General features: G+C 33.7%; 1 protein-coding gene across 5 annotated transcripts in view; it reads right to left on the bottom strand.

The window, feature by feature from the left end:
• LOC129756001 (keratin, type II cytoskeletal 72) overlaps nucleotides 1–26,801 on the bottom strand; it is a 91,875-nt gene that overhangs the window by 6,972 nt on the left and 58,102 nt on the right. For 4 of the 5 annotated variants that reach the window (XM_055752748.1, XM_055752747.1, XM_055752749.1 and 1 more), the window contains exons 2-5: nucleotides 19,338–19,921; nucleotides 9,759–9,849; nucleotides 9,099–9,270; nucleotides 877–1,013 (exon numbers count right to left, since the gene is read on the bottom strand). In XM_055752748.1, the coding sequence (XP_055608723.1) occupies nucleotides 877–1,013; nucleotides 9,099–9,270; nucleotides 9,759–9,849; nucleotides 19,338–19,441 (504 nt within the window). In that variant the 5' untranslated portion in view covers nucleotides 19,442–19,921. The remainder of the gene's footprint in view (nucleotides 1–876; nucleotides 1,014–9,098; nucleotides 9,271–9,758; nucleotides 9,850–19,337; nucleotides 19,922–26,801) is intronic. The other variant, XM_055752751.1, reaches the window with a different exon arrangement.

The raw sequence follows: 26,801 nt of genomic DNA, 5'->3' as shown, positions 1-26,801 counted from the left end.
TTCAAATTTAGATTCAGATTTCAGATTTAGATTCAGATTTCAGATTCAGATTTCAGATTTAGATTTCGGATGAGGATTTCAGATTCAGATTCAGAATTCAGATTCAGATTTCAGATTTCAAATTTCAGATTCAGATTTCAGATTCAGATTTCAGATTCAGATTTCAGATTCAGATTTCAGATTTCAGATTTAGATTTCAGATTCAGATTTCAGATTCAGATTTCAGATTCAGATTTCAGATTCAGATTTCAGATTTCAGATTCAGATTTCAGATTCAGATTTCAGATTCAGATTTCAGATTCAGATTTCAGATTCAGATTTCAGATTCAGATTTCAGATTCAGATTTCAGATTCAGATTTCAGATTCAGATTTCAGATTCAGATTTCAGATTCAGATTTCAGATTCAGATTCCAGATTCAGATTTCAGATTCAGATTTCAGATTCAGATTTCAGATTCAGATTTCAGATTCAGATTTCAGATTCAGATTTCAGATTCAGATTTCAGATTCAGATTTCAGATTCAGATTTCAGATTCAGATTTCAGATTCAGATTTCAGATTTTAGATCTAATTTTCTGATGCAGAATTCAGATTTTAGATTCTTCATTCAAGTTTTAGATTAAGATTTTTCAGATTGAAGATCCAGATTTCAGATTTAAGATTCAGATTTTAGATTTCAGATTCAGATTCAGATTCAGATTTCAGATTCAGATTCAGATTTTAGATTCAGATTTCCGATTCAGATTTCAGATTCAGATTCAGATTCAGATTTCAGATTCAGATTCAGATTTTAGATTCAGATTTCCGATTCAGATTTCAGATTCAGATTGCAGATTTCAGATTCAGATGCCAATTCCTTGTTATAAGGCCACTTACCTCAGTCGAGAAATTGCTCAGCACTTGTTGTAGCTCCCGCAGCTTTCCGTTGAGGGAGGTTTGATTTTGCTCCAGATGCTTCGACGTTTCGTGGAACTTTTGTAAGGCTTCCGGCACATTTTGGCTGGTGGCTGACACTGCGTTGCGGAGGTTGAAGGTTTTTTTTTCATGATGTCCCACGATTCATTGTAATAAATTGGCAGAATAAAAGGGAAACAGAGCACAGAGAAAGGAATAAACCATATTAGTTCCGCGACGAGAAAGCAGCTTAATTACTAAGAAGGAAAAGGGTAATTACGTAAAGAGAAACTCGTTAAAAATGTAAAAGATATGCTTTGGTGGTTTTTTTTCCTTTCTTTTTTTCCTGCGGTTTTGGGTTTTATTGCTATGTGTGTGCTCGATTACATTTGATGACTCGAACGTAGGAATAAAATTCCAAGATACCTTTTTTTCGGAGTTGAAAGTCAAAGTTGTTTGACATTGTCAGTTAAAAGGTCATACATTTTATCATAAATATTAATTAATTCCTCCTTTATTGTTGAATCCATGCAGTCATTCACTTTAAATAAATTTTCTGGGCTTCCAAAAAACAAAATCCAATATTAGGAACTTATTTTCACGTCTTCATGTTTTTCAACCGATTGACGTCGCGCCAGGTTCCATAAATTAGTAATTAATCAGTCCTCAAAAACCTTAACCGAACATGCTCTACACACGAGAGTCGGGAATTTGCCCGCCCACAACAAATTACAAAACCAATTCGGGTGACCGAAATTTGTAACGAGTACACCGGTGTTTTTGACAGGATCGTGTGGGTGTACCAATTCATTTATGGAACACGATTTTGTATCAAAGAAGAACAAGAAAGGGTACACGAATGACTTTACTGAGATGGGAACAACTAACTGATGATTGAAAAGTCAGCAGGACTACCACGTACGTTGACCCTTTCGTTTCAATTTTGATCACAGCTTGTTTCCACCCACACTAGGAAGGACTTTGTAATCAATCACTTGTTTGTACATTTCAATTCATTTAAGATGACGGATGTAAACCTGTTGTCAGGGTAATCCTGATAATAAGGTTTCACTTCCCCGAAACTATTTTTTTTAAACGTCTGTATTGAATTGCTATTTCAATTATTTTAGGAAAAATCTTTGGTAGAATTTGGAATGAAAAAGTACAAATAATAAAAAACACAAATGAAAAATCGTTGAATGCCTAGCACGATTCCAGTACAAATATTTGAGAGAAATCCAATACTATGTACAATACACCTCTGTATAAATTGACCTCCCATATGCTTTTTCGATGCCCTTTGGATCACCAAGCATCAGTGTACTATTCGATACGAGTTGGTTTATTCCTAAAATAGGGCGACGCGTTTCAATTCTGTATGGAAGAATTTTTTTTTCATATTAAATAAATAATCCAGGAATTTCAAATAAGCTTGAAATAAAGTTTGATCTTAACTATTGACTTTGCCTATTTTTAAGCTTCATTTTTTGCTAACTCGAGAAGGAGTTAAGTATTTCATAGAGTTATAACCATAACAAAATAAAAAAAAACTGAATCTATTGAAAAGTATTCAAAAATGGCAATCTTTGCTTGCTGGAGCTAGAGCCACTTAAACTCTCAAAAGGATTTTCTTCACTAACGCCTTAATTTAGACAACTGAGCCACTTCACCAAGAAGAGTCAGCAGAAGAATTCTGGTTTGCTGGTTGGCCTCAGCCATAACCTCGAAACTTGATTTGGATTCGGCCTCATCAGAGTTGCCAGAGTTGTCAAAAACTTTATTTCAATAGATAAAGAAAATGTAAAATTTCTAAGCACGGTAGCGTTAGAAATTTTGGGTGTTTAGGCAGTAGTGAGAGTGATAGAGAAGCTGAAAATGTTTCATATATTAGTTCAATTACTACAAATTACAAGAAGTATGTGCATATTTCAAATTAAGTGTTGCAGATTGTTTTTAAAGAAGTAACAATTACAAACCAAAACAAATCTAATGCGGACTTGAGGAGTGAAGTCACTACTGAACGTGCATATATTTAACGTTAAATTTATTTCTTGAACTCAGGTATGGAGAGGACTTCTCAAAACATTGTTAAATTTGCTGAAAACTTCTGATTTTCATAATGATTTTCAGATAAGATTTAAAAAAAACCAGTGCGAATATTAGAAAAAAATTTTAACTGGTTCCACTGGGAAGCATTCGAAATCAAAACATTCAAAACTAAACTGGATTATCGAAGGAGCGAAAACGGCAATTTTGTCTAAGGAAAATCGCGTTTTGGGTACGTCTTATTCTAATTCTAATAGGAGGTGTGAATTGGATAAATTTGAAACTTTCATACAAAGCTTGCAGTGGTCTAATGCAACTTGTATACTTCTTCTTCTTCTATTTTCTCGCCGATGCTATTTTTAGCACGACTCGGAACTGCCTTATCGATTAGCTCCTATTATGGTCCAGTTATTGAAACTATATGACCAGAGTATCTGTTTATACTCCGGAGAGTTTACAATCATTTATACTCCACAGAGATATTTGCATTCTTTTATACTCAGTGGAGTTTACAGTTTTCGTTACATTGTTACATTTCGTGGTGTTAGTGTTCATTAACCTAGATTTTAGGGTGGCGGGATTCGATCCCTGGACCTCTGGCTTATAAGCCGAAGACTTTCGCCATAAAGCTAAACGACCACCCCAACTTGTATAAACTTTTGAGAAGGTGTATAAACATTATTGCACGTCCGAGCGAAAAAAATAAACATGAACAATGCCAGCGGTAACTATTACCGTATTTGTCTCTCCCCTCGTTCAGTGTTCCACCATACCCGATAAAAACAAACACAAATCGTCGCCAGTGTATTGCTACATCACTCACGCACACGCTCTCTCGCAACACTGACAAAATTTTAGGGGCAACACCGCCCGATGGCAGTGCAACACCAGGTCAAAACCAGTGCAACACTGTCCGAATAAACAAACACTACCTGCTGCTGCAATGTTTTTTTTCTCATCACCTCTTTTTCCACCTCATTGGATCTAATGTACACAATAATAAAGTTACCGGGAAAGTATTAGTTTGGTATAATTTGTTTTACCAACTGGAGTTTTAGCAAACTGGAGTTGTATTGAAGCGGAAATTGCGGGTTCAATCCCGTCGGTACGCCGTTGTATTTTTGTCGAGAAATATATGATATTTACAGCTTATGTCCTTTCTTTGTTTGATATTTCATTTTTTCTCTAATACTTACAATCTCCTTTAAAATGTGATCATTTACCCAAGCATGGAAAAATTCATTCGCCAGCAGGAACGCTAATGATTCTCAATAACCACTCCGTTCACGATGGTAGCATCGGCGATGCGAGCGTGAACAGACGATCGCTGATTGGTCGGTTTGGCAATCCGAATGAATGAACTTTTAATACGTTCGGGTGAACGAACCAATGGCCGAAACATTCGCCGCAGTTAACTGGATCGTTTTTTATTTTCACCACGACGTTCATTGGATGGATTGATTCGCAACTGATTGTCGAAACACAATCACCAAACGATTGCACGATTGCATTCGCGAATGTTTCTGTGATCGGTAAAGGATTGCGCCATCAGGTGCTTGTTTTTCGGCTAATTTTGTGCGTGTTATAGCCCCCGCGCTCGCTGTTGGTTTGTTTTCTCATGATGTTATTTTAATTTATGTTCGAATAATAACATTCAGCATATAGTTAGTAAAAATTCTGTGGTAAAAAAGTGGACTTTTGCACTAAGCGGGAATAACTGAACAGACAAAGGACAATCAATTGCGAATCAATTCATCCAACGAACGTCGTGGTGAAAATAAAAAACGATCCAATTAACTGCGGCGAATGTATCGGCCATCGGTTCGTTCACCCAAAACTTCTAATAGTTCATTCATTCGGCATTGCTATCGTTAGTGTTCATTCTGGTGTGTGATTTTTTTCCATCCCCGATTGCTTCGATTGGCAGTTTGAACTGAACGAGTTCACCACGGATTGCAAATTGAATGTACTTCGATGCGATTTTTTCCATTTACCTTCTGATTATTTACCGAAACCTTGTAATTTGTTCACTAAAAATTACCAATTATTCGTTAATAATATTCAGTTGATCGGTAAACATTACTATAAGTTGCATGTAGATTAAGTTGCATAAGAAGCATGTACGTGCTATGTACGTGCTCGGCTAAAATCCCGAGCCAATGGCTGTTGGTCAGCGATGCCACACATACCGATTTTCCGGTATTAATTCCGATTTTTGACCAAGAATCGGTACATAATGAATACAGATTTTTTGCAAAACTTCTCGATTTCATACAGATTTTTGGAAAATAATTTCAGAATTATTATTTTAAAAATAATACTAAAACTATCGTATTTCAATTTTTTTAAATTTCGAACCAATTAGCCAGTAAGTCTCAACGTTAGTATTTTTTTCTTTTTTGCCAGCTGTCTTGATATCGACTCTTGATTGTCAAATAACATGGTAGATTAGAGATTATAGCAGATTAAGACGTTAGAAGATTATATCTTGATGTTGTATGTATAAAACTAGTGTTTTCGTTTATTAGCAGCGGCAACCTAGTTGTCCACGAGTTTTGCCCTAACTGCTGTCATTGTGTTCGTTTATTAATTCAGAAGTCCACCAGTTTTGCCCGAGGTTTGAACCTCAAGCAGGCGGTTGCAACCCGTAGAAGTTGTCAATGTTGGGGGCAAGCATAAGGGTGAGTATAGCAACCATACATTGCATCGTCCCGGGTGACGGTTTTGTTTGTTTATTCAGAAAAAGTTTTGCCCCGCGCCAGTGAAGAAAACGAAAACGGCATAAGGAACCCAGATAAGTGCAGACTCGCGATGAATGGCAAAAGTCAACAAAACTAAAAAAATTCCGAGGTGCAAAAAAGATAATTATGATTAATTTTTAGTTTTTTATGTCTGCTTTTGTTTTCGAGATAACTTTTGAAAATAGGTAAAAATTAATAAATTTGTGCACTTTTTCGGCAAAGCTATAAAATATTACAAGTATTTTGAAAATGTAGATCTTCACGCAATAAGTAAATTCCCGAAAACCGCGATAAATTTGATTCCTCAGAAAAAAGGTATTGAAATTTTCTTTTCGTATTTTTTTTTCTAAATCTGCAAAAAACGAGAATTTTTACGAAATTTTAGAAAATTTTTAAGCTAAATTGAAATTTTGATATATCAAAAACCATATTTAAGTTAATTAGTTTCGCGGTCTTCAACAAAGTTATTAAATGTTGAGATCTCTGATATCAAATACTCAATAACTTTTTTGAATGATGTCAGAAATAGTTATAATCTTATCAATTCCAGTTTCTAAAAATTGTAGAATTAATTGTTTCCCAACGTGATATCTTTGAAAAAGAAAAACATCCAGGCAAGATCAGGCTCCATGATTGAATGGAATATCAAGCTTATAGTTTTCATATATTAGTTATAAAAGATCGGTTATACCCCAAATTGGTCAACTATGAGATTCCAACACGTTATATCACCAAAACCAGAAATGATAGAAATAATCTGATAAATGATTTGAATTCTGGACGACTAAATCTTCCAAAATTAGTTATTAAAACAAAGGCACTAAAAACAAAGATGAACGTACAAGCTCGAATAAAAAAATGCCAAAACCTGTGTAAAATTGCGAATGCTTTAATGTGAACAAGCCGTTAAAAATAGATGACAAATAGTGCCATTGAAAAGTTACAAATCAACGTGTGAGGACCTCATTCTCGAAAGGGCGCAATCGTGTATGATCTCAAAACTAAAAAATTTACATCCTAGTAGAATGGACGACTTTAATTTATTGCCAGGTAGGTATATTTACATGTTAATTGTGAAATTGGTAATTTTCTCTGATTAATTTTACCTTCATTCCTTAGTAAAAAGAAGCTATCTAACAACTTTGGCCAAATTAGAGGAATCAATTAATTACATCCAGTTGATCCTCACAGCAGTGTCAATTCTAGGCTTCTATAAGTGGGCATTTAATATTTCACGCAAGTTTTGACCCTTTTATGCATAGTATTGTTTTAAACACCACTAATCAAAATCCAAATATCTCAGAAAAACTTGGATATTGTTGAGTGATGTACTGAAAAAAAAATATTCTAAAGATTAAAAGAAATCATCCCAGGGTATTTTTATTACGATATTTTATTGTACACAGAAAATTTTTGCCTTGATTTCCAGCGAAAAAAAATGGCTGGCAACGTTCAGCATCCCAAATTTTTGCTGGAAACCAGCAATCGGTTTTCTAATTGCTGGATTTTTTTAGTATTCGGTTGTGTTCTTGTCATTCTTGCTGAAAAATCAGCAATCAGTTTTCAAATAGCTGAATTTTTCAGCAATTGATCTAGTTTGCTGGAAAATCAGCAATCGGGTTGTCAAGTTTCTATTTGTTTTCGTACGCTGAAGCTTAGATTTTAGCTTAGGTTAGATTAATCTAATTATTTTTATTTTCCTCTATATTCTAGCAACCAGACATCAAGTTAAGGGTGAGTTTTTGTTGGATTACCGAGCCAGCTGATGGTTTTTGTGCCAATTAATAAATTATCTAAAGGAAATTCTCCGCTGAACAACTTTGTCTAAGACCGTAACTTCGTATCTTACTATGCAAAAAAGTTATCAGCTGTTCAACAGAGGTATGTCTTTTTGCATTGAAAAACAATAAATTCAATTGACCTCACTGCTGGAGCCTCGTGAATTATTGCATGAAAAGTAGTCATGCAATACCTCGCTAGGCATCTAGCAGTGATGTCGATTGAATTTATTGTTTATCAATGCCCAAAGACATACCCTTGTTGAACAGCTAATAACTTTTTTGTCTAATAAAATACAAAGTTACGGTCTTCAACAAAGTTGTTCAGCGGAAAATTTCCTTTAGGGAATTTTGAAATTGGCACAAAATCCATTAGCTGGCTCGGTTCCACAGAAGAAACAAAAATGATGTTGATTTTTCAGTATAAATTATCCAATTTTCTTCCCATACAAACCTAAAAGTTCAAATTTAGTCATGTAAACGTTACTTAAAATTTTGCAAAGAATCATGGATGAGTTTTAGACCAAATCGAAGCTTTTTAGAACCCAGGGTTTAAGAAATTCAAAAATGACCCCAAATTGACTCAGTCTACTATAACATGATGTATTAAATCCTGATACCGCCTATTTCGTTACATTCACCATGGTGTAATTGGCTAACACGCCGTTCTATTCAAGCGAAAATTGCCGGTTCAAGTTCCGTCAGAGAGCCGCGAATGCGTGAAATTAACAACTTGTGTTCTTTATTTCTTTGATATCTTACTTTTCTCTAGTATTTTCCACCACCTTTGAAAATTTTATAATTTTCAGGTACGATGAAAATAACTTCTTTTTTCCCGGTAAAATTTGGATTGAAATTTTTCATAAACGAGTAAATTAGCTAAAGTTTCCTAAACCATTTTTTTTAATTTTCACTAATATTTTGTGAAGAAATTTAAAAATTCCATGGGGCTCGCTCCATGAGAAGTATCTCAAAAAGGTTCCTGTTCTGTTCTGTCCTGTTCTTATCACCATTTTCGAAAATGTCTTGTGTGTTGCCTTAAAACAGTTGTTTCGTTTCATGAAGTTTTGTCCATAATTTGCTAAAGTGTCCTGTTAGAATATTGTTTAACATTCAGCACGGAGGACGAACTTTATGTTCAAAACCCAGGAACTTTGTTTTTGTTTTTGAAACTGTGCTGCAATTATGTAACCCTTTTTTCGTCGTCGAATCACTGTGTCGTACCAAGGTCAAAACTCTGCTTCCGCAATAATCTATTTTAATAAACATTATGCTTATATCAACACAAAACAAGGCTAAAAAGAAGGAAATTATCCTAAAAAAGGACCCTTTCTGCCGGTCCATTTTCCGAAATGTTTCCATTCTTTTGGGTGTAATAAAACCAGTTGACATGGCAAAACGGGTGTTTGTTTTCTGGACTTGAACTTTGTTTTCCACTTCCAATAGTTGGTTGGCTTGTACACGTTATATCTGATTCTATTGGATGGTTAAATTCTCTATCTGATTATAAGAATAAGATTCATATGTGGCCAACGGTTTGATGCCCCATATGCTCGACGATAGTAAACACACTGATTAAGCATAAAACTTTTAACACACATCTATGTACACATCGGAGCCGAAGTAGTTAAACAATCACCTTGCTCGATCCGGATCCGATACTCGGAGACCTGCTGCCGGATGTCGAAGTAGAGCCAGTACATGAAGCCCAGCGAGAGGAAGATGCAGGACACCAGGATCAGAGGGCCACAGGTGCGGACGCAGGAGAATCGCTTCCGCCGGCATCGAGACTGGGTGCGTATTTTGGGTTGCTGTCGAAAAAAAATCGAGAGAGGAATGGAAGGAATGGGGCGATTTTGGGGCAAAGAAAAAGGACACGACACCCGGTTTATGGTGATTTTTTACGGTTATGGTTATTGGTTGACGGTCCCCGGATCACGTTGGAGTTGTTGGAGCAGTTAGACGGTTGCCGAGCAATATGGTCGAGAGAAAAATGAGAGGTTAGCGTTAGAGATGGTGGTGAATGGAGTTGTTTCGGTAGCGTAACATGAAAATGACCGTATGGTTCTGATTCTCTTATCTTTGATGGTTCACTGTTGAGGGGAGCATATTGAGACAAAATTTGGATACAATTTTTTGAAACTAACAGATAATAAAACGTAATTTAATTTTCAAAAGTCTCGAAATGAATAATACAGTCAAAAAATCTAAACAAATTTAACTTGAAAAATCTACAAATCGTGGAATTAAACTAAATTTTCCTCAGCGTAAAGTGTTATTTTAAGAAACAAAAACTAACCCATGAGAAGTCTTCCTGGTCATCGGTCGAGTTGGAGAGGAGCTGATCGTGTGAGGCGATTCCGTTTCCGGCGATGTGACGTTTTCCTGAGCTGAGTAGAATGGAGAATGAAGTCAGTTTTAGAACTAATGCGTTCCAAGCGGTATCAGAGGTTTTTTTTTCATAAAGGATGATTTACCAATCGTTATCCACCACAACTTCTTATGTTTAGTTTCCTTTTTTGAGGTCATATTTTGAAAAAAAAAAAAAAGTTTTTCAACAGAAAATTAACTAAGAATTGCAGATTTGCATTTTAATTTACATGGTGGCCACTCAATTCCAATTTTCGATTTTCCGCATTTTTCCCGACTTCCGCCCGCAAGGACTCACAAAATTCCCGATTTTCATAAACTAAAAAGAATCAATCACAAAAACTTTATTTAAGAAGCTTTCTACTTTGAATTAGTAATTAATTAAGTAAGTAAGTTAAGTAAGTAATTAATTTTTCACTAAGATCAAATATCATAGCCCATTTAAGAACTCTTAAAAATGCTATGATTTCAAGGTTTAGTGAATAAATTGTTATGGAATATGTACTTAGATTTCATATTTTACAAACCTTACTGAGACCGGCTCCAATTCTGCGCATACAAACTAGTTTCGAAATCAATAAGAACATTGAAAAAGCCAAACCAAAATGAGAAAATGCACAAATTTTGGAACCAATCAGCAGTAATTTACAGGAATTTTTCAAAGCAGTGTTGGAGAATTGCTGTTATTTCTTCAGGTTTGAGAATTCTAACAAATTTTTTAATCTCGATTAATCACGAACACTTTCCTACATCCAATTTACAAGGTTTGGCAGATATTTGCAAAATCGCATTGCAATGAATAATAAACTTCAAAAATTATTTTTAAACTTTGATGGGCCATAACTTTTAGAATACTCTAAATAACGACTTCAAACCATTTCAGTTATTATTATTTTTAAAAAAAAAGTCATGCATTGAAGGCTTAGAAAAATTTCAAATTTCAACAATCGTAATATAAATTTTGCCTCGAATATTGATGAAATTTGTCAAATTGCCTGGATTTTTTGCTTTATTTGCAAAATCAAATTGACTATTTAATCCCTGGATTTTGCCACATTTTCAGATAAAAAAGCCCGTGCAGAAACATATCTTGTAAGCCTAAGTTTGTTTTTGGTTACAATCTTTCTAGATGTTGTGGTTCCAAATACAATTCAAAAAAATTAAAATTATTGAACTGTAATAAGATTTCGGATTCTGTATCCAGTTTATAATTCTCGATTCTCAGATCTCTGGGACAACATCCTGATTCGAATAACTTTTTTTTTTCCATTTCAAACAAAAATGAGATTATTTATCCAAATTCGAGACTCATCAGTTCGGTAAATGAAATGCAAATATTTAAAATCATGTTTAAAAGTTTAAATTTGAAATTGTTACACTTTTTGTTATAAAAATTTAAACTTAAGAAAGTTTCTTTATTTTTATCTTAAATCAAAAAAATCTGAAAAAAGTGTCATGATTCACAAAGTTGAAGGATGAATAAAACGACAAAAAAAAAAATTCAGATTGGAAACCGATAATTCAAAGTTTATATTGCAGGTTTCTGATTCTGGGACCCCCTTTTTCCGAGGTGGGAGGGTTTTGTAACTTTCCAGAAACAATTTTCGGACCAAAAAACCGTTAAACCAATTTTCACGATAATCGAACGTATGACTCCTATCCAACATGCAGTGTAGGGGTGCCATTTGAAAAGATGTTAAAAAAATAAAACCGGAACAAATATTTTTTCTTTTGTCACCCCCTTCTTCGAAATTTTCAAAAAAACCGAAATTTGGAGTATTTTATAGGAATTTCGAAAAATTTATAAAATATCCGTATGATTACAAGAGCAAAAAAGAAATTGTGGAGGATGAGAGTTTTATCACCTTTTGTATTCTTGGTTTCATTGAAGTTTTTTGATAAAAAAATTACTTGATTTATAGGTTTTGTGCAATTTTGTTGCATACAAGCTTTCGAGCAATTTATTTAAATTTATTAGTTTTTTGCATGTTCCGGCCTTATTCAATTTTGAAATTGTCATAACTTTTGATTGACGCATCTTAGAGGTTCACGGTCTTGGGCAAAGTTGTTCTTTAAATCTATAAGATGCAATGAGATGCAGCTCAGAGAATTTGAGTTCAAAAAAAAATTCAATTCAAAAAAAAGATTTCAAGGGGCTATTTATCAAAATTGGTTGAAAATTGAGGAAGTTATGGTTACTTTACCATATCAGTAATTTTTGCATTTTTGAATAATTTAACGAACCGCAGTGTATTATTCGTAGTATGGGAAGGACTAAACATTAGAATTCTCACTCGCTCAAAGTCGAAATTAATTATTGGCTAACCGGAAGGTCACATGCCGAATTTTAGAAAGATTTGACCATGGTGAGCGATTGCTGGAATCTCAAACGTGAAGGTATTTTGCTTGGAAGAATAAAAAATTCTGGCTTTTCATAAAAAAAAACTTTTTCCTTCACTAGCCGATTGCTTTTTATGATAAATTTTCTTAAAGTTTAAATTATGACAAATATTTCACTAAAAGACTGCAACCCGATTCGGCTTGAAACAAAAAAGTCATTGCAGTTCAAAGATTGAATTTTGACCGAAAATTCTCGTATGAAACGCAATGCGTATTAGGTACTCATTTCGTGTTACACGACAATTTGCGGCCAAAATACAATCTTTGAACCGCAATAACTTTTTTCAGGGTTGCTAGTGATTTTTCATTTTGAAATTCCAAAGTTTTTCCCGGTTATAAATGATAATTTTTCCATTTATTATACTTGTTTTTTTTTTTTAAATATAAAATCATGGTGAATAAAAAAAATTATTGTAAAGGGCCTCAAATTTCTAACAATTGTATCCCAAAACTTGTCAACCGGTTAGAAATCATGACAATACTTTGGCGTCTTTTAACACGTAGTCTTCTCGTATCAAATTGTCAGCTTTTCATGATTATTTAAAACGAATATAACGAAATTGGCACCTATTCGTTGTTTTGCACCACTGCAAAAAAAAAAAATCGAGGTAAATTATCTATAGTTTAGCACTTTTCAGCCACTGTGAAATTTTCTAGAATTTTTAATGAGTTCTAGAAAAAAAAATTGTATCGTTTGTATAGAAATATGTAAAAAAATATATCGAAACATAATATAAAATCAGCTTGTCAACTTGAATGGGGATTTGTCTTAGAAAACTTAAAATCATTATATGGCAGAAAAATATATTTAACGCATTTTACAAAACAACATTTTTCAATACAAAACAATGGATAACTTTAGTAGTTCCCTAGTCATTTGAACTAAAGATTCGTGAAAATATATAACATCGTGTATAAGACAGGGCTGAACTTCAATCGTTCGAATGTAAGATATTCTTCTGTATCAGGGAAGATTTCGACAGGAGCTTTTTTTCGATACAATTTTAACATAAGACATATAAACGAGAAAAAATGTTCAGACCTTTGGACTCTCACTTATCCAGGTTCGACTTTAGTTAGTTTTGTCGATAATAGTTTCATTATTAAATTCATAACATTGGATTTATACTTGTAAGTATAGTACACTTGCGGGGAGCGAAAAAATTTGATATCTCATATTGTCCCGCAATTTGTTAAAAAAGCGATTCAAATTTCTTTGTTTACTAATGAACGAAAATAGGCGTTTATGAAATAAATCGGCATCAAGACTGTCAAAAACTACTCTTTAATTTAGAAAAAAATTTGAAATATTTTTTGAAATTCCGTGAAAAAATCTCAAGCATGACAATTTTCCCGGTGAGGGGCCTAAAATCCCGGTTTTTTTCCCGGTATTCCCGGTTTTATCGGTTAGCTAGCAACCCTATTTTTTGTTTCAAGTCCAATCGGTTTGCAGATTTTGAGAGAAATATTTGTCACAATTCAGACTTTAAGAAAATTTATCATAAAAAGCAATCGGCTAGTGAAGAAAAAAGTTTTTTTTAATGAAAAATCAGTATTTTTTTATCTTTCCAAGCAAAACTCCTATTCACGTTTGAGACTCCAGCAATCCCTCCCCATGTCAGATTTTTCTAAAATTCGGCATGTGATCTTCGGGTAAGCCAATAATGAATTTCGACTTTGAGCGGGTAAGATTTATCATGTTTAGTCCTTCCTATACTATGATTAGTACACTGCGGTTCGTTAAATTATTCAAAACTGTTAAAATTACTGTTATTGTAGGGTAACCATAACTTCTTCAATTTTCAACCAATTTTGATAAATAACCACTTGAAATCTTCATTGAAATTGAAATTTAAGATCAATTGAAAATCATATTTTTTAAATGTTACCATCTAGTTTAAAACTTTAGCTAAAACAAAATGTTATAGTAAAAAATGCGTTTTTTTATAATTTTTTCTATCATAGAGTCACTAATATCAAATAAAATCTTCATGATAGGTAAAAATAAAGTTCAAGTGACCAATAGTTAATTTATTCACCTTCAATATGCAAAAAACAGATTTCAAATTAATGTTATGCAGTCCAAGATATTTGAATCTAAGTTCAAGTTCTTTTTTATTTTTCCAAAATTTCATATTTGGAGCATAATGAGATTTAAATTTCATTTTCGGATTCAGCGCCCGATTTCACATCAAAAATATTGGTCGGTCAATAAAGTTCACGATTTTTTTTAAATTTTGTAAATTAGTGTTACCAATCATCATACTTTTTTTTATTGGATTTTGAACTCAAATTCATAAGCAAAACTATGATTTGCTTCAAAAGCATTATATCGTATAGTTGATTTTTATTTGAAGTTTGAATACAAATAAAGATCCATTTTGTGAATTGCTGACGTTTTCGATCTTTGAATTTTATCCTCGAGTGTTTTGGATTTTAACGGCTTAATTGGTAAGCATTATTCTTATAGAAAGAACATTTGGAATTTTCGTAGGCCAGAATTTTAGAAGCAAATCTACAGATTTTGAAAAACAAGAAAAGCATTAAATAAAACTATATACGAAAATTTTTACTTCTCATAATTGGCAAAAATTTGATGCATCGCACAATAAGAAACTTTTAAGTGAATAATAAGGCCCAAACAACGCTTTACCTTATGATGATTTCGGTCGGATCCGATGGCAGATTTGAATTCCTGCGAAATATTTTTTCAGGTCCTCAAACAGGTGGCTTTGAAGTTTCTGGGATTTTGGGTCCAAATTTTCAAATCTAGTGTTCTAAATCTGTTTTGGTGCATCTTCGTACCTGAAAATTATCACATTTTAAAGGTGATGGAAAGTATAAAAGCAAGTTCACTCGTGTTGGGAAAAAATGGTAGAAATGTTGACACTTGTAGCATATTTTGAAAATTGTACCATGCCAAAATTATTTCAAGATCTTCGTGCGTTGTATTTTCTATTTCTGCCGTATGTTATAGAAATATTGCTATTTTTGCATCACAGCATGTGAAAATACAACACGTATTATAAAAAAACGTTTTGGCCACAGATCTTGAAAATGTATTTTCATTTTCAAAATGTACCAAAAGTGTCAAAACCTCTACCACTTTTTCCCAACACCAGTGAACTTGCTTTAAGAGAAACATGAGGTATCAAAGGAAGAAATACATAGGGGAAAGTCGGGTAAAACGGACACTTTCAATATTTCGAAAACTACAATGTTTGGTATAAATCTAATGATGGGAATAATATGTTTGCATTTGTGTATCAACACCTTCGACACCCTTTGTTTTTTTACATCCAGCAAGGTCTCATAACAGTAAACAAAACAAACAAAAACTTCGAGGATCCCTTATTTAAAGTAATTTTCTCTACTCAGAAAATAGTTCATAACTCGCAACGTTTTCGAAAATTTCAAACTTTTTTAAAGGTGGTGTGTTTATCAGGATTCTTTTTATCCTGGAAGTAAATCAGCGAATTGCTTGAGCAACAAACGTTTTGAAAAAAAATGCACAGCGAGCAAGACGGACACCTAAAGGTCGGCTAAAACTGACACGTGTATTTCTCCAGGTATTTTTAATTTTTCATCGATTTGATCCTCCATATGCCATCAAAAGACTTTGGCAAGAGTAATTGTCGGTCGAAAAGCACTCAGCATTTTAAAACAGGTCATATAAACTGTAAAAATAGGAGCCCGGCAAAGGCAAAAGGTTTCCGGACTCGAATCAGTTGGTTCCATTTTATTTCTCGAATACAATACCTACTTAACTCACAAAAAATGTACTTTTACAGCAAATCTACATTTTCTACGCAGTGTCCGTTTTACCCGATCATTTTTGGAAAGTGCAATTTGCAAGCATGTTTCAGATTGCTATAAAAACAGTCTTGATGAATGAAAATTTACTTATTCCAATGATTAATGCGATAGCAAACAACCTAAACTGCCCATGTGCACGAAAACTGCGATGAAAAAAGCGATAAATTACCCCGGGTAAGTGGGGACGATGGCATTAAAACAATACTGTGAACTATGTTTTCAAACTTTTAATGCCGAATGTTAAATTTACTTGATATCTCCCAAAAACTGTGAAAAAGATACGATTTCGACAATAACGGATGTTTACAGCGACTTTTTGAAAATTCTCTATTTTCAACTACGATGTCGAGTTGATGTGCATCTTTTAAATTGCAAATTTCTAGTAAACTAGCTGGCTCTTGATGGAAAACTCTGCATCGAAACAATTCTTACATTCGGAACAACCAGTTAGGAAAAGAAACGACGGTTAAAAATGGAGAAAAAAGGGTTTATTTGCAAAAATCAAAAATTTTGTCTCTAAACCCCAGTTAGGGGTAAGTGGGGACGGCTTTATACATGTTTGATAGACTGCCCCAAATTTGTATGGGAAATTCAAAACCTGTGAAATGTTATGCGCTACAGGCTAAAATTGATCCTAGGCCTAGTACAAGATCTCATGCCAAATTTGGGCCAGATCGGATCACGGGAAGGGGTCGCTCAACGAGCCTGAAGTTTGTATGGGATTTTGAGACATTTTGTTCGGGAGAAACATGAAAAACAAGTTTTTCAGCAATAACTTTGATTCCCGTCGGCCGATTTCTTTCAAAAACGGGTTTTCTTAAAGCCTAAATTATGAAAAACATTTCATCCCAAGACTGCATATCGATAAGAGTTAAGACAAAAAAGTTATTAGGCTTCCAAAATGGGCTAACTTTTTTAAGGATGGTATTCATCACTGTAAATGAGTCGGGGCGGTCGAACTTATTGACGCCTCGTTAGCAGTGATGAATACCACCGTAAAAAAAGTTAGCCCATTTTGGAAGTCCAATAACTTTTTTGTCTTAACTCTTATCGATATGCAGTCTTCAAATGAAATGTTTTTCATAATTTAGGCTTTAAGAAAACCCGTTTTTGAAAGAAATCGGCCGACGGGAACCAAAGTTATTGATGAAAAACTGGTTTTTCATGTTTCTCCCGAACAAAATGTCTCAAAATCCCATACAAACTTCAGGCTCGTTGAGCGACCCCTTCCCGTGATCCGATCTGGCCCAAATTTGGCATGAGATCTTATACTAGGACTAGGATCAATTTTAGCCTGCAGCGCATAACTTTTTCAAAAGTCGGTCATTTGGGGCACTCTAATGTTTGATGTTTACACATTAAGTCAATTTTCTCTACTTCGTCCAATACAATTTAGCTTTATTTAGCATTCGGATCATGAAAAGTTGGGAGAAGTACTTGTGTGTTCTGGAATAAGTATATATTTTCGATACAATCGGATCTCGTGTGATGCAACATAAATTACACACAATAATCACTGAAAGATGCTTTACTTATAGTACCATGAACTTTTTTCAAAATTTTGAACGGTTCGAGCAATAAAGTAACGTATTCAGCCAAGAAAACACAAATGTGTTGAAAATTTCTTGAGAAATCAAAGGGAAAATCTACCGTCCTCACTTACCTCATAAAGCAGGGTAAGTGAAGACACCAGCAGTCCATAAAAATTTACGTGATAATTTCCCTCGCTTTGCGTCTATCAAGTTCATCTCTTCAGCATTTGTAAACAACATGTTCTGCATCACATTGAACGTTATTTTATTAGACTTGATCCATTGCTGATTTTTTTATATTTTTTAAATGTTGAACTATACGAAAAACCGTCCCACTTACTCCGGTGTACTTTTTTTTATTTTGTTTTACGATTCTACATTAGAGTGTCCGTCTTACCCGATTTTCCCCTAAGCCGCTAATATGTATCATGTATTTTTCGAAATAGATACAACGGCTCACCGAAGGAATTTGAATACGCAATTTCCGCTTTTAAACCTCTGTTTCTCTTATATTTTTCATCATCTTCGACAATGTGATAATTTTCAGGTACGAAGATGTAAATACCAAGAAGAACTCAGAACATAAGATTTGAAAATATGGACCAAAAATCCGATGTTAGTAGAGTAGAAAAACTTGAGGAAATCTCAAAACCTAAGAAAATTGCTGTATTTGATTCAAGTATTGTTTATGCAGTTTGTTTTTGCAACCAACCAGAGCCGAAAACAGTTTTCGGTTTCAAAACGTTATATAGAACCGAATAGAATAGAATTAAATAGAATAAGGATTAAGGGGGGGTAGGGTCTAACGGGTGAAAAAAAAACCATTTTTACGATTTTTTTCTAGAGCTATCGTTTAAACAAATGTATTCAAATTTTTTGCATTATACAAAGCATTGTTAAAAGAACATTTAGTAATTTTTTCGTAGAAAAATATTGAAAAATGAACCGGTGACAAAACACACGATTTGCGGTGGACACTGTATCTCAGCACAGAATCATCTCAAGTCAAAAAATCAGAAAAAAATATTTTTAAAAGATGTTTTTCTGGACCCCAACGTTTTTATTTAACTTAAAAAAAAATTTATGAAATTTTTGTGGCTGTTTGAAGTAAAAACTACGATTTTTCACGAAAATAAAAATCCACCATTTTTTATCTGTAAAATCTCCCCAAAGTGAAAAAAAAAAGAAAAACGTTGGGGTCTGGTATTTTATATGTAGAAAATATGTTCCAAATTTGAAAAGAATCGGATAAGTAGTTTTCAAATGACGATGTCCACGTACTTTAAAAATGTGCTTTCGAGAAAAACGCGTTTGAAGTTTCTGCTCTTGCTTTCTTGCAGTATTAGATAGGAGGAGATAAAGGCCTATAATTTCTACAGTTTTGCTTCAATTGACTTGAAAATTTCTTGAAATGTTTTACAATAAGAAAATAAAAAAAAATCGATTTTTTGAAAGTGTTAGACCCTAACCGCCACCCCCCCCCCCCCTCCCCCCCCCCCTTAAACAGAAATAGATGATCACTTTTGTTGTCAGTATTGTAAAAATTAGACATTTGTGGTTAACGATTGGCAAATCATCCTACTATAGTTCTAGGCGTTAAAATACAGAAGAATATTCCGAAGATGCCACACTGTATCTCAGTTGTATTGAAAGAAACCATGCGTCTCCATGGAATTTTCATCCTCATTTTAATTTCTGTAACGCCTATGAACAAGTTTTGATTTTTTTTTCAACTTTTTGTACTAACAATCCTGTCTTACCTTTTGGCCAGTGAGTGCGCCACCAGGGCGTCCAGTTCCCGACGTTTGCGCATCTTTTTGGCTCCGACTCGCAGCGGAACGGCCACGTGGCCCACGGATTCCATCTCTAGTTGGTGCAGAAGCTGATGATGGCGGTGCAAGTTTTTTTGCTGTTGTCGTTGATGTTGATAGCGCTGGCAGCTGCTGTTGGTGGGAGTGTGCAGGGGAGAAGTGCTGCTGCCCCCTAGCAGGGCTGCCTGAAGATTGTGATTGTGGTTGTGATGGTGATGATGATGGTGATAGGTTAGAGGATCGTCGAAGGTCACCTTCGCTGGGCTGCCGCTGTTGTACCGTTTAGGCCGAATTGTGGCAGCTCGATCGGCAGCACCGGATCTGGCCAAATCGGCTGGCTACTGGTGGTGGTACCAGGAAGCGTCACGTGAGCCACTGCTGTCGATTCACATGGTGGCCACTTTAGTTCGTCAGCACTTCGAATATTGTTCACATTTTGAACACCGAAAACTAAAGGTCGTTGCCCGGAAAAGTTCCGACTCTATACGCATAAATAGTTGCTTGCTTATTTTGCCTCACTTGTCACGGAATACCTATAAAAATCAACAAGTTGTCACGGATCCCATCGTTTCTTAGAATGCCAACCCAACACATAAGCACTTAGAATAACAACCGAGAAAGGCACCGACCGGAAATCTCAACACGATAATTCCATATCCGTTGAATATTTAAAATGCCAAACGAGAGACGTCCCCCGTCCATTTCAATTGCTCCGGAAAACCTACACATAACACAACAATGTCCTGCCTGCCCAAAGACCGTCCATACACGCGAACAACACGATTCGAAAGTGTCTACGATGTTTGCCCAAAGTGATTTTTCATTCCGTTCACCTGTTTTCGTTTTTGTTGTAGCACTTGGAGATGTTTGTTCCCAGACTTGAATTGAATTGATGTAAGGAGCGGTGAAAAAAAAAACAATTACCACGTGCCGTCGCGTGGGCTGATAGATATACATACGTTCCCCTATACACATACAAACATATGCACATTGTTCAGGTCGAGGGAACTATTTAGCTTGTTTGCATTCCCCCATGATTAATTTGCATGTTTCTAAATTTATTTACCTTCGGATCGGAGTTATTCAAGGCGGTAAAAGCAATTACAGTAGACACAATTGTTAAGATGAAAAACCTTTGCCCTACTGTTATTTTGAATTATAGGAAAAATTGATGGCTTACATACATAATTCAGTCATGTTTATATGAGCAGAAATGATGTTCCAAATGTTAACTTAAAAGAAATCTACAGTTCCTAAATTTAATAACACAAGGCAAGATAATTCCTGTTTTTCTGATGTGCAAAATAATTATGGGCTAACTCTGAATAATTTGGGGGTGTGGACTCCAAATATGCAATTAGATTTTTAGCAAAGGCGGGACAACTCATGGGAGCTTTTCATCAACATGCCCTCTAGCCTAAAATTTCAACACCTATCAAGCTTTCTCCTATTGGCGCACTAATGCCTGTCTATCCACCTTTCTTTAAAATTTCTATAATTAAAAAAAAATTCTATCTAGTTTTCATTCCGCCGAACTTGCCATTAAAATTATAATCATACAAATTACGGCGATTAAAATCATATAACAATTAGATTTTATATAAGCTCCAGGTTTCAAGATAACATATGAAAATAAATAAAATATATTTTAATAAATGTATACACTTTTTGGCCAAACAAACGTACAGTTTAATGACTTTGAAAGCAAAGGTTTTAAATTAACAATTTTTCGAAGACCGCGATAGTTTTTATCATCTGAAAAAAAAGTTAAAGAAGTTTTCTTTTTTTCATTTTTTTTTCGAATTCCCAATTTGGAGTTTCATTAGGGAAATAAAAAAAATCCTTTAGTTTCTAGGAGAAATCTTTTTGATTGTAAATTAATATTTTAACTAGATAAGTATTCTCTAGTATTCATTTTTTTACATCTTTCTAATAAAGGATTTACCACATACATGGGTATACTTATCTTTACGACAGACCGTCATTCTGACGGGTTCGTAGTATTTATTTACCGTGGAGCAACACTTCATCATTTTTGAATAAAAAAATATGATTTTGAAGGAATTTAACGTCCAGAATTCTGATATGATGTTAGATTTAATCTATTTCATAGATCGCTTTTTGTGTTATTCCGGTTAAACGATGAAAAGTACGTTAATTTGAAGGAAAATTAGTCACTCACGACTAATAAACAAAAATATACACATCGAAATCAACAACTTTTTTTGATTTCGTACATTATTCTTGAGATATAACGTTTTGAAATAAATCTTATAATGAAATTCAATCACTGAAAATCATTTTTAAGTTTTCAATATTCATAGGCCGTAACTCTTTCAGAAACTTTGTTGAAGACCGCAAAACGTTTTGACTGGCGATAGTTATCAAAGAAATTAGAGATTTACTTTCAGTTTTTTATGCCATATTTTGCTTTGATATTCCTATCCTTAGAAAAGCGGAAATATGATAAGTCAATCACTTCATCAAAGTGCATAAAACTTGTTTGAAGTTGTTTAGTCCCAAAATAATTCTGATTGGTAAATTTTATGCTTGAATTTTCATCAATTTATATTAATTTTTAAAGCTATAAGTGCAATATTGTCCTATATTGGAGATTTCCCTCATTTGAACAACCATAATACTTTAATATCCATTAAAGTTGATCACAGTCGTTCAAATTATTTTCAAGTACAGTTGTGAAGTGATTTTTCCACATTTCATTTCAAGTAAAAATAAAGTTTTAGCAACTGTAAGCAGATTGCCTGTTTATGGAAATTTAATATTGCATAAAATTCAGCAAAAGTCTTGTTCCGTTAGCACTTAAAAATTGACAAAAGAAACACTTCCGCTCTTGAGTATTGATGTATATGACTCTACTTCTTAAATTATGAAGCCTAGATAAGATGAAGATATGACTCAGCATTAAAAAGTCACCCACAAAAATTCTGAGTTCGTTGCAAAACAATATCTGTAATTATGTGATTTAATTTGTAAATTTTTGGTGGTTATCTGTGATGCTTTTATCGTTAATTCCATCCAAAAACCATGTCAAACACCGATAAACTGAGTTATTTTACTAGAAAATTGGCAATGCACAACACCAATGTCATAATATTTTCATGGATGAGCATAAGAATTCCTATCTCAGTGTTGAGAAGTACAATTCTATGAAATCTGTAGAAAAATTCTACTGCAATGTACTGTACTTTGCTTAAAAGTCTGTGAATTTTTGGATTTTTCTATGATTTCGACAACCTTTCACAACATCGATAAGGAATGTTTTAATACGGATTGTATTGATTGAAATAAAAAAGTTTCTTCATAGGTTCTAGGAAAACAAAATTAGAGCTTCGATGTTAAAATTATGAATTGTGGAAAGACTTCACAAAAACACGCACAGACAAAAAAAAATCAATCAATTTATTTCATAACGATTGAACGTCCAACACTGAAAAAAAAACTATCAAATGGATTTTAATAAATAAACAATAGTAAAAAGGCCTTAAACATTTTAATCATAAAAAGGAAAGCAAATTCTGTCTCTAATTGCAAGATTGAACAAGCAGCGTATTTTTTTTTGTTTTTAAGAAAATGCCGAAGAAAATGGAAAATTTCCAATGAATTTTCGGAAGAACAAAAAATTTTTTGTTCAAAATTAATTTTCCTTTCTATGAAAATTTTTTTCGCCTTTGACATTCAACAATTTTTTTTGATTCAAATTTTTTTAGTCCAAAAGTATATATTTGTTTAAAAAAATGGTTGTTAAAAATTCAAGTCTATCTCCTTTTCTTGTAACAGATGTTCCCTATAAAGTTCAAATCAACTAATAACATTATGTTATTCAGAAAATTACAAAAAAAAAAAATAAATGCAACTTATAAGTTTTGACTGGTGTTGTCCAGTTTGCATTAAAAAAACGGTGTTTATTATCTTTAAAAAAAATTAAAATAAAGATTTTATCCAAATGGAAGCTTTGATATTTCTTTAAGCATAAGTCAAATCGCTATGCAGTCTTCAACAAAGTTGATAATGAGTTAAAATCTTCAACAAGGGTTTGAAATCGAGAGAGAATTCTTTGCATTTGGAATGGCAATGATCAAAATTCCGACAAATTGCAACTATTTGCAACAATTAGCACATTTTCACTCTCTCTGAGCACTGGTTCTTTTATTTTAACTCATACCTTCTAATTTTCTCTAACAAATTGCCACAAATTACCACAAATTCAATCATTGGCTGCACAATTCGTGTGATCATTGACGTATTTTCTCCCTTCATTTAAGTCCCCCGATCTTCAATATCTAACATTCAAAAACTTTATTGAATAATGTAAGAAAAACCGCATTTAACGGTGGATAAAGAGTGTATTCGAAAAAAAAATCAACACTTTGTTTTGCGAATAACTTAGTATACATGCATGGAAAATAATTAAATTTTAAGTGAAATTAAGAAATGCCAAATTTTGTGCATCTGTCAGTGGTTTTAGAGATAGCGTTCCATGGAGAAGTACATCGACTTTGAATTTTTGATGACGTTCTCTATTGACTCGAGCTTGTCCTTCAAATCAACACATTTTTGTATCTGTTCTGCAACAAAAAACATCATTGCTGACCTAAATATTATCTTTCCTCCAAAGTTTTGTCGTACTGACATAAAGATTGAATCTTTATAAGACCTATGGAAGAGCTATGGAATAAAAACGGTCGCGTTTGAGGACATTCTTCCTTAAAAATTTGGCCATTTACTGTGACAATCATTATGTACCAATTACTGATTTGCAGTTTCCGCGAATTGCCAACCTTATGGAAAACTAGAAATCAATTTTTTCAACTTTTTTTCCTTGTTTGTCTCCGGAACGTCCAGGCGGGACTTGTAAACCAAAAATTTCTGGCTGGAGATATGTCAGGAATCCGCCAAAAAAAATCGTTTTGCAGTGCATTTCTATTTCTTTTAAATTTAACTCAGCTACTTAGCTGTCTAACGTATTAAGCGCACGGTTTGACCACTATGTTTTGTTCATTTCACCGGTGGACAACTTTTTAAAACTTGTAGACTTGAAGTGCGGCCTGTTTTCGTCTGTCGGCCGAGCCAGACTAAAGAATTTACCCTTTTTAATTACTTGTAGTTGTAATTACAATCGAAATGTTCAGATTGCGGTTGATTAAACCTTTTATATTTTTTACTTTCATATTACTTTTACTTTACTATCATCCTGATTTTTATTGAAATTTCAGCTCAGCATCAGATTCCCTAGGAGTCTTAAAACGATTTAGAACATCAACTTTGGACAACAGTTGATTTTCAGCTGTTCTGGGGTCTTCCTAAGGCACTTTCCTAGATAACAAAAAAAAATCTTAAATGAACTTATTTATTGAGAGGTATCTCACAAACCACTCACAAACACAAGGCACTAAATTTTGCACATATAAACATTACGTTGCCAGGTAGTTTCACTGAAAATTTCATGATTTTGTCCATCGATGCATACTAAAGTTATTTAGAAGTGTCGCATTTTTTTTGGGACGCACCGGAGAATAAGACGCAGCTGATTTTTTGAGCAATTTTTGAAAAAAATTATGCTTTGTATAAGACGCATTCTAATTTGTGGCAAAAAATATATAGCGCTGATGTGGTCTAGTAGGCTGGCGCGAGTCTGGTAACCCAGGCGTACTGGGTTCGATTCCCGGTATCGGCAAGAAAAACTTTTGGGTTCGAATCCCATAAGTTGCCGACAGGTAAGATGTGTTTCATTGTATAAATAATCATATATTTCAGAGGGAATGCATCTGGGGATAATCTGAAAAGACTATTGCAAGCGGAGTGGATTGCCAACCATTGTAGGTCTTTGAAGGTTGGATGCCTTCCCTCGACGAACCATCGGCCGTGGAAGCCTGAGAAGCAATTCGAAGGCCAAGCCACACATACATAGGCTGGACCTTGCTACCGATGGGGGAACCATACATACATACATACATAAAAATTGTGGCAAAAGATGGCTTTCTGTACACCGTCAAATACGGAAGTAGTATTTTTATGCATCAAAATATCTAAAAATCGAAAAAAATATTTTTTAAAACGCTGTATTTATGAAACTAAAAAATCAATGCAAAATGTTAATGCTTGATTGAATGAAGTATAGTAAATAGATCCAAAATCTGCTTTTAGTTTTCATGTAGGTTTATTTGTTTGTGAGTTATTAAAGATTAATTTTACTCTAAACTGATCAATTTTGAAATTTCTACAAACTCAATCACCAAAACTAGAGGTGATGGACAAAATCGGACGAATCATTTGAATTAAGTACCCTAAAATCTTCCAAAATCAGTCATCAAAACGAAGGCATGAAAAATGCTGTTCCCTTGTGTCATTAAAAGGATAACAAATTTTCAACGAAAATTTGTAGGCTCCCCGGTGGGTTTTATAAAATTTGGCTTTGAAGAAAGAGGACAATCTAAGTTTTTCGTTTAAAAAATTAGCGACTGCTTTTTTTGCTTAATTCATTTATTTTCCAACTTCTTCAAAAGCGGAATTATAAAGTGTGTAAGCATTACTTTATCCAATTTCTCAAAAATAATGTTAATGTTATAATGTTAAGACAAAAGTTCTCGACAACCAAAATTCTGAAAACTTCCTATTTGAACAATAATAAAGTTGGTAGATTTAATCAAAATAATAAATATCCCGATCAGGAGACCATATCAAAATAATAACTCAAACGTATCTCACCAAGATATTTACATCTGATTCAGTTATAATTAAGTACACAAAATTTTCGATTTAAAGTTTCTCCAATCTGAATTATATCTTATTCTGATTGACAGACTTGAATGGGGTTGAGCTCATTTTCAATGCTAAAGATTTTTTTTCGGATTGTTCTAAAATAAAATAATTATATCTTATTTTGATACACGTTCAACTTTTTCTGAAACACGGACATCGAAGTCAACGGCCCAAACCGTGAATTAATGAGTTTCGCTCAACAGATTCACAAAATTGAATTCAATTTTTGGAAAACCGAAAATGGAGCATGGTTTTAGCAAATAATGTGGTTTATTGACATTCCACTAGAAAATTTTCTCGAAGCACTCATATCTTGATAAGTTATAATTTTGATAGGTTTTGTTCTGCACAATATCAAACTATGCTATCTGAACGAGATATAATCTTGTAAGGAGCATATCTTAAATTGATATAATTCACCTATGATCGCATAGACTTTTTGATATAATTTGAGATATTTTAACATCCTACGAGTACTGAATAATAACTCATTTAGATAGGAAAAATATTAGTATCAAAATATCTCATCTTGATATAATTTAGTTTTTCGCTCCTGATCGGGATAACGACACAAAAAATCATCGATATGATATTCCAGCTTGTTTTTGGACACTTGGAGCCACAGGGTTATAA

This window comes from Uranotaenia lowii, chromosome 3, assembly GCF_029784155.1.
Source record: "Uranotaenia lowii strain MFRU-FL chromosome 3, ASM2978415v1, whole genome shotgun sequence".
NCBI classification, from domain to species: domain Eukaryota; kingdom Metazoa; phylum Arthropoda; class Insecta; order Diptera; family Culicidae; genus Uranotaenia; species Uranotaenia lowii.
Note: the sequence above shows the minus strand (reverse complement) of the source record. Positions and strands in the feature narration are given on the sequence as shown.